This window comes from Mauremys reevesii, linkage group 8, assembly GCF_016161935.1.
Source record: "Mauremys reevesii isolate NIE-2019 linkage group 8, ASM1616193v1, whole genome shotgun sequence".
Classification (NCBI taxonomy): domain Eukaryota; kingdom Metazoa; phylum Chordata; order Testudines; family Geoemydidae; genus Mauremys; species Mauremys reevesii.
Window position 1 is genome coordinate 95486537 of NC_052630.1, and position 12305 is coordinate 95498841.

At 45.6% G+C, this 12305-nt stretch overlaps 1 protein-coding gene across 3 annotated transcripts in view; it reads right to left on the reverse strand.

Annotated features, from left to right (window-relative positions):
- PRKAA2 (protein kinase AMP-activated catalytic subunit alpha 2) overlaps positions 1-12305 on the reverse strand; it is a 92525-nt gene that overhangs the window by 51656 nt on the left and 28564 nt on the right. The window contains exon 1 of one of the 3 annotated variants that reach the window (XM_039486413.1): positions 7665-7758. The exons of 1 other annotated variant lie outside the window; for it this stretch is intronic. In XM_039486413.1, the coding sequence (XP_039342347.1) occupies positions 7665-7758 (94 nt within the window). Of the gene's footprint in view, positions 1-7664; positions 7774-12305 lie in introns of those variants that run through there. One more of the 3 variants, XM_039486416.1, reaches the window with a different exon arrangement.

Below are 12305 nucleotides of genomic sequence, written 5' to 3' on the forward strand. Positions count from 1 at the left end.
ATATGCAATCCTCCTGGTGTGCAAAATAACAGCAAAGGCCAAATTCTGCAGAAGTCTTTACTCGATGGGAGTTTCCACAGTTGTGTTTCTTGGCTCCTGAATACTGCAGGGGGAAACCAGTTCTTAAGACTTGTAGTAAGCCCTGATTTTAGGGAAGATGCTGCTGCTGCAAACTTTAGTATATTCTTTAAAAATACAGGTCAAAGAGAAATGGGTTGGTGTTGTTTGTCTCCTATTGAGCACACTGGGACTGACTTTGCTCTCACTTACACTCAAGTAAATTACGAGTAATTCTGCTGAGGTTAGTGGAATCACATCAGATTAAAAATGGTGTGTGAGAGCTTGGAATTAGACCCATTCCTTGTGATTGAACAGCCTGTGTCACAAAGTGTTCTGTGTGTATGAAGCCAAAATTATAAAAAGGAAGCTCCTTGCATATCATAGCAATAATGCCTCTGGCATTAACATGTATGTTGCAGTTTACAACTTGAAAGCCTTTAACACCATTTTTTTTTGCCCCTAATTTTAGAAATGGTGAGGAGCCTGCAAAGACTTACACGTGTTTAACTTGACATAGAGTGGGTGGAATTCTGGCTCAACTGATGTTAACGGGAGTCTTTCTTGACACTGAGACTTCAAAGAGGCCAGAACTTCAACCTGTAAGTCATCCCATTGCTACTCACAGCATGCAAACATAAGTACCTGTATAATTTTTTGCAGGGTTGGTTAATATTTTGCTTTTAGCTTCATATAGTTAATTACCATTACATAACATCCTTCCCATGCCTAAATTAGAACACATGCCAAAAACTAGTTTCTTCCATTCCTCTCTGTCATTTGCTGTTACTTCTATCTATTCTATGGCACAGAGATGACCTGTTCTGCCCTCCTGGCTAAGAGGTCTTCTTCAGGTTTCTCTTGACTGCCCTCGTTTCCTTACACCAGTACCTTCATGTGGGAATCTGTGTGTTGGTATCTGGAGTACATGCCCCAGATATGTCCAGTGCATCCTTCTGATTCTGGTGGCAATGAATGAGCCGATAGTTGGTGATTTCTCAGAACTCTTCATTGTAAAAAAGTCTTTCCAGCCAATGCCCAGAATCTTTCACAGACATTTATTTTCAAAAATATCTAGTTCTCTGTCTACAATTTTTGGTAAACACCCAGCTCTCGCACCCGCAGACATACCTTAGCACTGAGATTGTTTGAACTGAAAATTCTCAGTTTTGTCCTGATGCTACATATCTTTAATTACCATACATTTAGTAAATGCTCTGGGTGCCCTTTCTATCGCTGATGTCACTTATTTTACTATCTTCCATAGGAATCAATTTTATTTAAGTCTTTAAAATAAATCTATAGTTTAATAATTACACAGCTAAGGAGTTCTCTGTATGAAAAGAGACCCAAAATTTAATCTAAAACAGGGGGAAACCAATGAAACCACTGACATATTTTAAGAGATTAAAATCACTACATTTTTAAAAGCTGATTTATTTCTACTTGAGAATTTGCTTAATGCACTCTAATACGTATTTTCTAAAATAATGCCATAATCAGCTGTTTCTATCTAACAGCGTTGTATTACATAGAGTTACAAAACAGTTAATGTTTCTTATACTACATTAATAAGGTGGGGCACAGGTGGGGTTTTTGTTTATTTTGGTTTTGATTTTTTTTTGATTACACTGAAAACTTGCTTACAATAAACACAAAGATACAGTGACATTTGTAATCAGGGAGGCCACATAATAATAATCTGAAGCACAAGACAGGGAGTAATAATTGTTTTATGGATAAACCCTGCCATTAAATTATTAACAGCATATCATTTTAAAGGCTTTAAGCAGATCACTAGAAGCCCATTGCAGTGTCAGTGTGAACAGGAGCAGAGAGTGAAAATGACAGAGCAGTAACGCAGTTACCATTCTGGGTGAACGAGGTCATTATTATTAGCGAAGAGATAAGCACTGCCAGAGATTCTTTCCTCAATAAGAGTATCCCAAAAATAAAACACTTGGCCACCCTTGAAAATAAAAGCACCGCTTTGCATGTCCCATTTACTTCATAATATTTAAAACATTAAAATGAACTGCAATATGCTAAAGTTTTGTATTATACATGCAAGTCAGGAATTTAACTATGGGCTGAGGTAAACAGGGTCATTCTCATTGCGCAGTACATATAATAAAATACCAATCATCAGTATTAGGAGGCACCTTTGCATCTCTTGGGATTCTGGAAATTACAGCTTCCCAAGGATTGCTCTGATTTACAGCACCCTATGTCGTGCTGCTTATGGGCTGCTCTATAGCCCAGAATTTCTAGAAAATGCTACGCTAAAGCAAGCCCCCTTCGACATTTGTGAGGGGGACAGCGTATGGCCGCTTATGGTGACCCTGCACTGGGAAAATTCTCCCCAGGCCCTTTGCGGCATAGTTCTGGAAGGAAGTCAGTCTCTCTTCCAGCCAGGGTTAATGTAGCGTGTACATGGAGTACAGGTTATATTCTCTGGAGAAGTGGGGGAGGCAAGAAAGGGGACTGGAATAGACCACATCAATATCTATAGACCTTGCATCAGGGATGGATAAACCCCCAGGACATATGATTTGGCAGGACAATAGAAACCCCACATTTAAGGCCTACAAATCACACACCTCAACAGTATGACACATAATAATACTTTGCATGTGCTCACTGAAGCGCCTTCCATTGGAGAATCTCAAACCATTTTCTGATATGAAAGAATTATACCATGCCACATCTCTTGTGGTCAGTAAGAATGAGATAACTGCTTTAGCTGGGGAAACTGAGGCACAACAAAGTGAAGTGGCTTGGTCACTGTCATGCAGAAGTGACACAGCCAGGAACAGAACCCAGATCTCAGCCCTGTGTTCAGCACAGTTCTTTAGATACCAATGACATATTATATTCTACTATGTATTTACATCACTCCCATCTTCACCCATTAGGCTAGACTGGGCCTGAAAGATACATAAAGAAATAACACTGCTGAATAGCTTATCTTCTTTCCACCCCTGAAAAACAACACACACCTTTGCAGGGGTTTTTTTTTTTAAGTTCAAACACATTAATAATTAAAAATAACAGTCTGCTTTGTAATCCATCTTTTGCTTACAGTAAGCATTAGATACAGCGATATTTTTGTTTCACTCCCCAGTGACTTGTTAAACCTACACCTATGTCTTGAGAGACAAAGAGTGACTATAAATTACCTTTTTAAACATGTCAGGTTTCTAATGTAGCTGTTTCCAGCCAGAGGAATCTTTCCATGCTGGAGTAAAGACACTTTCCTGCCCTGTTTAGTAGGTTGCTGTGGCTAGCCTTCATTTTATCTTTGGTGGTTAGCTTGTGTTCTGTTCTTTCCAGTGATTTTATCTTAAGCTACTGGGTCTAGTTGGGAGTCTGTGTCCCTCTACACTATACACAGTGGGGAATAACTGGCTAGGAGGTAGTATTGCTGAAAAGGATCTGAGGATTACAGTAGATCACGAATTGAATAGGAGTCAACAATGTGATGCCGTTGCTAAAAAGGGTCGTATCATTCTGGGCGGTATTAACAGGAATGTGATATGTAAGACATGGCAGGTAATTAGCCCACTCCAGTTGGCACTGGTGAAGCCTCAGCTGGAGTACCGTGTCAATCCCGGGCACCGCCCCTTAGGAAAGATGTGGACAAACTGGAGACAGTCCAGAGGCGAGCAACAAAAATGATAAAAGGTTTAGAAAACCTGCTCTCTGAGGAGAGGTTAAAAAAGCGGGGCATGTTTTGTCTTGAGAAAAGAAGAATGAGGGGGGGCCACTGATAAGAGCTGGTATAAAGAGGATAGTGATCAATTGTCAGAGGCTGTTAAAAAGAGGACAGTTCTCCCTATCCACTGGAGGTTAGTCAAGTATTAATCTGCAGCAAGGGAGATTTATGGTAGATATTAGGGAAAAGTTTCTAATTACAAGGGTTGTTAAGCTCTGGAATAGGTTCCAAAGGAGGCTGTGGAATCCCCATCACTGGAGGTTTTTAAGAAGAGGCTGGATAAACACCTGTCAGGGATGGTCTAGGTTTACTTGGTTCTGCCTCAGTGCAGGGGGCTGGACTTGATGACTTCTTGAGGTCCTTCCAGCCACTTCTATGATTCTATGTTGTGGAAGCTGTGAAACTTGTTGCTCGCAGTACAGGAACAATTTTTCACATACTAATATTAGAAATAGGTTGTAGAAATGTAGATCCTGCAACTAATTTCCCCCAGGTTCTTGGGGGGGGGGGATACTGGTTCCTGTCCTTTGCTCACACACAGCCCAAAATAAAAGATTCTCTCCTCCCCTGATTCTGATGGACGGGCGATAATATGAGCATATCTTGGAAAAAGGAAGAACTAGAAGCAGATGGTGTGTAGCACATTCCCTTTCGGTACCTGGTGGTTGTCTGCTGGGAAACCTCCATGAAGTAATGTGGCTAGAACTCTGCTCCACGCCTCCCCTCCCTCTTAGGAGTGAGGTGAGCAGTAGTGGGGTGTGGGATTCAGCCAGTGGCAGCAAACCTTCTCAGGAGCGTTGGCTGCCATTGGCAATGGGGTGACCTTACTATGTGCGTGGAGGGGAAAACCATCCTTAGGCCTGGGGGGGTAGTGCTACTTTGACGCACAGAGAGAAAAAGCAGCAGCCATCTAGTTCTAACAACGAGGCAATGACTGCAAGGGCTAGTCATGAACGCTGACCGCAGCCTCAGAGACGCCGAGTCAAAAGAAAATTTATAGTGTTACTCTTCTTAAGTACCTACTTCTTCTATTGACCATTGCATTATTGTCAGCGTTTGGCAAACACGCATCGTAAGCGGTTAGCAAGGCGAGTGTTGAAGAGATGTAAACAAATCTCTTTCTAAAAATGGCCCTTTCTGATTTAGGACAATGTGGCCGTGATCTTGGCTGGGGCTATTGGGTGCTGCCATAATATGTTTACTGCCATTATTAATTACTATACTTTTGCCTACACCTAATGAAACCCCGTGACCTGTAATCTCACTGTTGTCTTTGACTCTTCTTACAACTCCTTCTAGCCACTCAGCCCATCCCATCCTGGATCTCTTGCTGAATCCTGTTACCTCTTCCTCTTTTAACCAAAATCCAGTCCCTGCTTAATACCATCCCTCATCTTCAAGAAATCCCTTTTTTTCCTCCTTGATAATCCCCACACCTTTTCCCTTATGTTTTCTTATCTTTGAAGAGTACGCTTTTGGGGGGCAGGAACAGTGACTTCCCTAATGCACTGTGCAAAGTGATAGTGCCAGATCACTAGCGTTATTAAAAACAAATCAGCCTGAAAAATGGTTGTAAAATGACTACATATCTCATATTCTTAGTGAATAGGAAATAATTATGCAAAATATATATAAGCTTGAATTGATAGCTCATAATATATCTAATTTCCTTCATGTTTCTTGTTAGAACATAATGATTATAGGCTACTCTAGTGCCCATTAAATCAAAATTGCTATAATTTAGCACACAAAGAATACACCTAGTTTAATCTCAGTTTGGAAACCATAAATCCACTTTGCATACGCCGAACTCCCACTAGAAAAGGGGACGGTGTTTTAGGCAAAATACTGAGAAAAATGATACGTATAAGGCACTACTCCATGAAAAGAACGTTTCTTAAATCCGAATTGGTTACATTGCTTTAAACATGTCTTTGGGAAACTGCTGGCTGTGTGTGAAAGTCAGGATTGTATACAGTAATGATTTAATTATTTAAATGATCTCTTTTTGCCCGGTTTATTTATCCTGATAACTCTTTATTCTAGGCATTTGGGATTTTTTGAGTGAAGAGGAACTTTTTTTTTTCTTAGAGACCAGATAAATTGTGTATTTTTCTTTGGTACTGTTATATGAGAAAAGTCAAAATTCAACTTAACGTTGGAATTAATAGGAAAAAAAGAAGGTGCGTGTACTTTTATTCACAAATCTTTCAGACAGCTGAGGCAAAGCTTGTATCTGACTTGAAAGTGCAAGGTGACTTCTGACTGATCACAAATCAGCCTCTGCTGTAGGAATCCCTATGTATAAATCAACCCTTACTCCCCATCCCTTCTGCTACAGTTCTCAACTCAAAGCCGCTTTGATTTTGGGAGTATGATGTATTGAGGGATAGGGAGAAGAAATCATCTTTGGCCCTTGCTCACCACCCCTATTCCCCAACATGACACCTGCTCCATCTTCTACAGCGGTGACACAGATGGAGCTCAAGGCTGACACAACAGGCACGAAGATGCTGGTCGTCAGTGCATAGCTAAGACAGGTCCCTTCAGTCACCACTTTGTTCCCAATCCCCTCCATACGCAGAATGAACATTGGAACACTCTCTATTCTTACCTACAGGCAAACGAGGAATGTAAAGGTCAGGGTTAGAAATGACTGCATATGGTTATTAGAGAGTGGGGGTTGAATCTCCCTGAAAGCGCCTGCTCGCACCCATTCAGCATTCCTTTGCTACAATTACTCTCTTCTCTCCAGGAGTAGCCTGCGTCCCCACTCCCCACCAGCCGCACACAATATCCCACAGGCAGCAGGGACACTCCAGCTTTAGGAAGGACACATACCAGGTGAAGAGGGAAGCATTCAGTTCTTAAAGTCAACACCCACTAGGAGTAGGGTGACCAGAGAGCAAGTGTGAAAAATCAGGATGGGGTGGGATTAATAGGTGCCTATATAAGAAAAAGCCCTGACTATTGGGACTATCCATATGAAATCAGGACATTTGGTCACCCTAACACCCACATTTGTTTGTGTGAACAATAGGCAGGGTATCATTCAGCTGTAATCACCACACTGCTGCCCAAGCCAATTCTCTGCAGCATGCCTGGCTCCCACAGCCTGGTACCTACGTGGCTTGACATTGTGCTGCTGCCTCAACATGCCCGTGACAAATATTTCCAGCCTCGGTTGCCAGGTCTGGTTCCCTGCACAGGAATCCCAGTCACTGTGGTCTCTGGCAACAGCAACCAACCATAAGAACGCCTGTCCCCTGCCTGTGGCCATGGCGAGGGTACCAGGCAGGCATAGGGGAAGTGGATTCCACACGCTGCCCGCCTGGCCTGGTTTCCAAAGGGTAGGGAAAGGCTGCACAGCGGAGGAGGGGGAAAGAGGACAGGCGGGGGAGTGGTGAGGGTGACACAGGGAAGAGGGTCTCACATAGTACATGCCTACAGGTTGCACAGGGCACAGGCGAGGGGCATACACGGGGGAGAGGACTTCACACAGTGCGTCCCTGAGGGAGGGTGCAGGCCGGTGGAGGGACCTGGAGGGATGAACGGTGCATGCAAGAGGGACACCGCACTGTGCTTGTGCGGGGCAGGGAATGGGGGGTGGGTGTGCTGGGGCAGGGGCTGGGGCTGCACGGCTGGTGCCCTGGGGGAAGGAGCGGGTGGGGCTGCATGGGGCATGCACAGGGGCCTGCCCGCTGCGGGCCCTGGGGAAGGGAGCGAGGGGCTGCCGGGGGCTGGGGAAGGGGGCTCGTCTCTGCCCAGCCCGTGGAGCAGAAGCGAGGGGCTGCGTCCCGCCCGGCGCCGCTGCCCCCGGAGCCGAGCGATCCCGGGTCCCCGGCGCCCCCGCCGCGGGGGGCGGCCGCCGCGCCCAGCCCCGCTACTCAGCTCTTGACTTTGCCGAAGGTGCCGACCCCGAGGGTGTCCCCCAGCACGTAGTGCCCGATCTTCACCCGCCCGTCGTGCTTCTGCTTCTCAGCCATCTTCGCTGCGCGCTGCCGGAGGGACCACAATGCAGCAGGGCCGGGCGGGGGGGCGCGGGCAGAGGGGCGGCCCGGGGCAGGGCGATGCCAGCCTGGGCGTGGGGGGTGGCACGGGGGGGAGGGGGACTGATGGCGTGGGGCCAGGCTGGGGGATGGGCATAGCGCAGGGGCAGGCCGGGAGGGAGGCAGGGTGCATGGTGCATGCACAGAGGGGAGGAGGGGTGGGGTGCCAGGCTGAGGGGTGGGTGCCAGGCTTGGGAGTGGGAGAGGAATGGCACAGTGTCAGGCTAGCCGGGTGCATGGTGCATGCACAGGGGGAGGCGGGGCGGGGTGCCAGGCTGAGGGGTGGGTGGCAGGCTTGGGAGCGGGAGAGGAATGGCACAGTGTCAGGCTAGCAGGGTGCATGGTGCATGCACAGGGGGAGGCGGGTGGGGTGCCAGGCTGAGGGGTGGGTGGCAGGCTTGGGAGTGGGAGAGGAATGGCACAGTGTCAGGCTAGCCGGGTGCATGGTCCATGCACAGGAGGAGGAGGGGTGGGTGCCAGGCTTGGAAGCAAGAGAGGAATGGCACAGTGTCAGGCTAGCATGGTGAATGCACGGGGGTGGGTGCCAGGCTGAGGAAGCAAGAGAGGAATGGCACAGTGTCAGGCTTGCAAGGTGCATGGTCCCTGCACAGGGGAAGGCAGGGTGGGTGCCAGGCTGAAGGGTGGATGCCAGGCTTGGAAGCAAGAGAGGAATGGCAGCGTGTCAGGGGGCGGGAGGGAGGCAGAGTGCACAGTGTCAGTATTGGGGAATGTAAGGGGGAGGGGGAATGGTCTCCCTAGCCTCTGTGTGCCAGAAGCTGGGAATGGGTGACAGAGAATGGATCAGTTGTTGGTTACCTGTTCTGTTCATGCCCTCTGGGGCACCGGGCATTGGCCACTGTCGGAAGACAGGATACTGGGCCAGATGGACCTTTGGCCTGACCCAGTATGGCCGTTCTTATGTGCCAGGCCTGGTACTGTGATAGGGGAGAGGGCTGTGTGTACTTGCTCTATTACCAACTGCCTAGCCTTAAGCTTGTATTCAGGTGCCAGTGTTTGATGATCAGTAGCACCCATTTGGCCAAGCTTTAGCCATAGTTTAATGGATTGGCTGCAGGCTCATTCCTGTCAGATGGACGTTCTATTAGTATGACAGAATGAAGATGGTGCACAGGAAGGGAAACATGATTAATAAGCAGAAATCAATGCAGCAGCTAAAGCTGCCTTCCTTGCCCATTGATGCATGTTGCTGCCTTCGTCAAACCACTGCCCTGGTGCCCCATCCACTAGCACAACAAATTTTAAAATCCCGTCACCACATTGAAACGTGTGTCCCTTCTTCTTTGTTGCCTCTCCCCCTTGCCAAAATGCTTTGTAAGTTTCTCATGCAATCACAGCCAGGTTTTAATCCACACAGCCTGACATAGCCACAACTAAGTCCCTGCTGCAGCTCTTGGGCTCCGGCTGGGGAATGCGGGCTCTGGGGTGGTGCCATAAATGAGTTCAGGGGGCGGGAGGGGGCTCTTGCTTGGGGCAGGGGCAGGGGTAGGGGGTTGGAGTGCGGGGGAGGCTGAGGGCTCCAACTGGGGAGAGGGTGAGCTCTGGGGTGGGGCTGGGGATGAGGGATTTGGGGTGCAGGAGGGTTATCCAGCCTGGGACAGAGAGGTTTGGAGGGCAGGAGAGGGATCAGGGCTGGAGCAGGGGGATGGTGCAGGGGAGGAAGTCAGGGGTTCAGGCGCTGGGCGCAAGCAGCTCCTGGAAGCAGCGGCATGAGCCTTCTACGGCTCCTACACGGAGGCGTGGCCAGGCAGCTCTGCATGCTGCCCTGGCCTCAGGTGCCGCCCCTGCAGCTCCCATTGGCCATGGTTCCTGGAGCTGCAGAACTGGCACTAGGGGCGGGGGCAGTGTGCAGAGCCCCCTGGCTGCCCCTATGCGTAGGAGCTTGAGAGGGGACATGCTGCTGCTGCCGGGAGCCATGGCATGTGCAGAGTGGGGCAAGCCCCTAACCCCCGCTCCCCGGCGGGAGCTCAAGGGCTGTATTAAAAGGTCTGATGGGCTGGATCTGCCCCCCCCCCCGCCAGGCCGTAGTTTGCCCACCCTTGTTCAAGACCCTTTCTAACAACACAGCTGTTCAGGTCATCTGTGGGCATTGAACCTGTGACTGCTGGCGCTAAAAAGCAAAAAAATGCTACTGTCTGCACGAAAGAAATAGGTCTGTGAGCCCAGAGACGGTAGCAGACTCAAACTTCTATACATGGTGTAGCCACTGGGGGTGGGGGAGGGGAACAAAGTGCTACATCATGTTAACATGGGTTACATTTTACTGTTTGTAATTGCCCCTTGCCTGGTTCAACCTGGTTTCACTTTCCAATGGACATCTGATTGAGAATGTCAACGAAAGTTTTAAAAGTCCAGAAAGTTTATTAAATTGAGCGGCCAGGACCTTCTTTGCAAAACAGGACTTAGACTAGCAAAATAAGTCATCTTTAACTCATATTAGCTAACATGTTTAACATGTTTGAACACTAATCTAGAACAGGATTTTTAATATCTCCAAAAGGGCTTTTAAAATGTTTACTGGTGTTTGAGCTAGTGTTCACCTGTATGCCTAACACCTTTTTAAACATTGTATCTTTTACTGTAGGTGAAGCTGAAGACCCAAAAAAGCAGCTTCAGCAATCATGACGGTAATACACACTGTAAAATCATGAGTAGAAAAACATGCAATTAAGCTGTATAAACATGCGTGTGGTAAAAATCACAAGGAAATTATGTAATTATACCAATAATAAAATAACTTAATTCACCATCAGCTCCATTGACATAAGTAGCCCAAACAACAGTGCCACAGCAGCAACTAGCAGCTAATTTATAATACAAAAAGGGTTATATTTAATGAAAGCAAAGAAATAAACCCTATAGCAATCTGGGGCTGCTCTCTTCCCATATTCAGAAGACATGTCTCCCAAGGCTTTAAATATAATGTGTCATACGGATAGGAGAGGCGAAATATATGTTGCATATCAGTCAAACAGGGCTATGGAATGAACCCCAATGGTTTGCTTTGTACTGCCCTGCAGGCTGAGTGGCATGAATTCATTCTTTAACGTTTAAATCTTATTTTTCCTTTCTCCTACACCCTGTCTCATTGGTGATTGTAAGTATTTATATATATATTAATTCTTTGGTAGTGAAAAATAGAATCATGTAAAACAAAGGACACAATTTGCAATTCTCTTTCTATCACTTTTGTTTATGTGTGTTGGTATACGTGGGAAACTTATTACAAATAGATCTTGTTTTCTGTAGAAAAAATATATTCTGTCACTAAACAAATTTGTTACATTTTGCTTTTGTGTTTGGGTTAGTTGATTAAGCATTACACTTTATAAACTAATTATAAATAGATCTTTATTATAATAACGTGTTAATAAATGTTCTATTGATGTCTCAAGACATTGTTAGTCAACTCTTATAGCATCCAACTGGTGAATATGTTTTTTTATAGTCGAGGCTTATTCCCACCTATTACTAATTCTACTGTGTGCTTATAGCAATGAATGCTGCTCATATCTGTAACATATTTATGACATCTATTAATCATTTATTATGAATAAATGTACCTTTCTTATAAAATGTGACCCGATTAACTAGGTTAGCATTAAATGGTCTTCCTTTAGGAGGAATGGAGTAGTTCTAACAAGTCCTCCACCTGAAAGTAGAAACTCATTATTTAGTAACATGATTACTAAGCAGGGGTCCTTTTATATGAATGATTAATTCTTATTGTCAATTATTATTATGCCATAGCCCCATAATTCACCTGGACATGGTATATGCAGACGACATAGACTAAGACAGGCCCTTGCCCAGAAATGCTCACATTCAGACGGGTGACCATCCTACACTCGTTAAAGTCAATGAGAGTGGGGGAGGGAGGCATTTATTACTATGAGGACTCAGCCCATAAGTAGATAAAATACTGATACTGATGAGGGAAAAGAAAGTGGCTGAACAAATGTATGTTTTGTTAGTTTTAAGATTTGTTTGTGTATTTTTCCCCCTTTTAATATTTTTAAATATTCTTCAAATTTAGCTAAATTAAATAATTATAATATGAGGTCAGACACCAGCGATTGGAGGTGATTAGTGGCAAGGTATCCAAACTATATGCATTTGTAAACTGGCTCTGCAGGAGGAGAACAAGTTGTCTTGGTGCACCACAGAATGCAGGTGGGCCCCAATAGGGAGCAGCATGGAAAAGAGGTAAGTAGAAGGGCCCTATGAGACCGCACAGCATGACATATGAGGTGTGATGTCATAGGGCAAGGGTCAGCAACCTTTCAGAAGTGGTGTGCCAAGTCTTCATTTATTCACTCTAATTTAAGGTTTCGTGTGCCAGTAATACATTTTAACGTTTTTAGAAGGTCTCTTTCTATAAGACTATAATATAGAACTAAACTATTGTTGTAAAGTAAATAAGGTTTTTAAAATGTTTAAGAAGCTTCATTTAAAATTAAATTAAA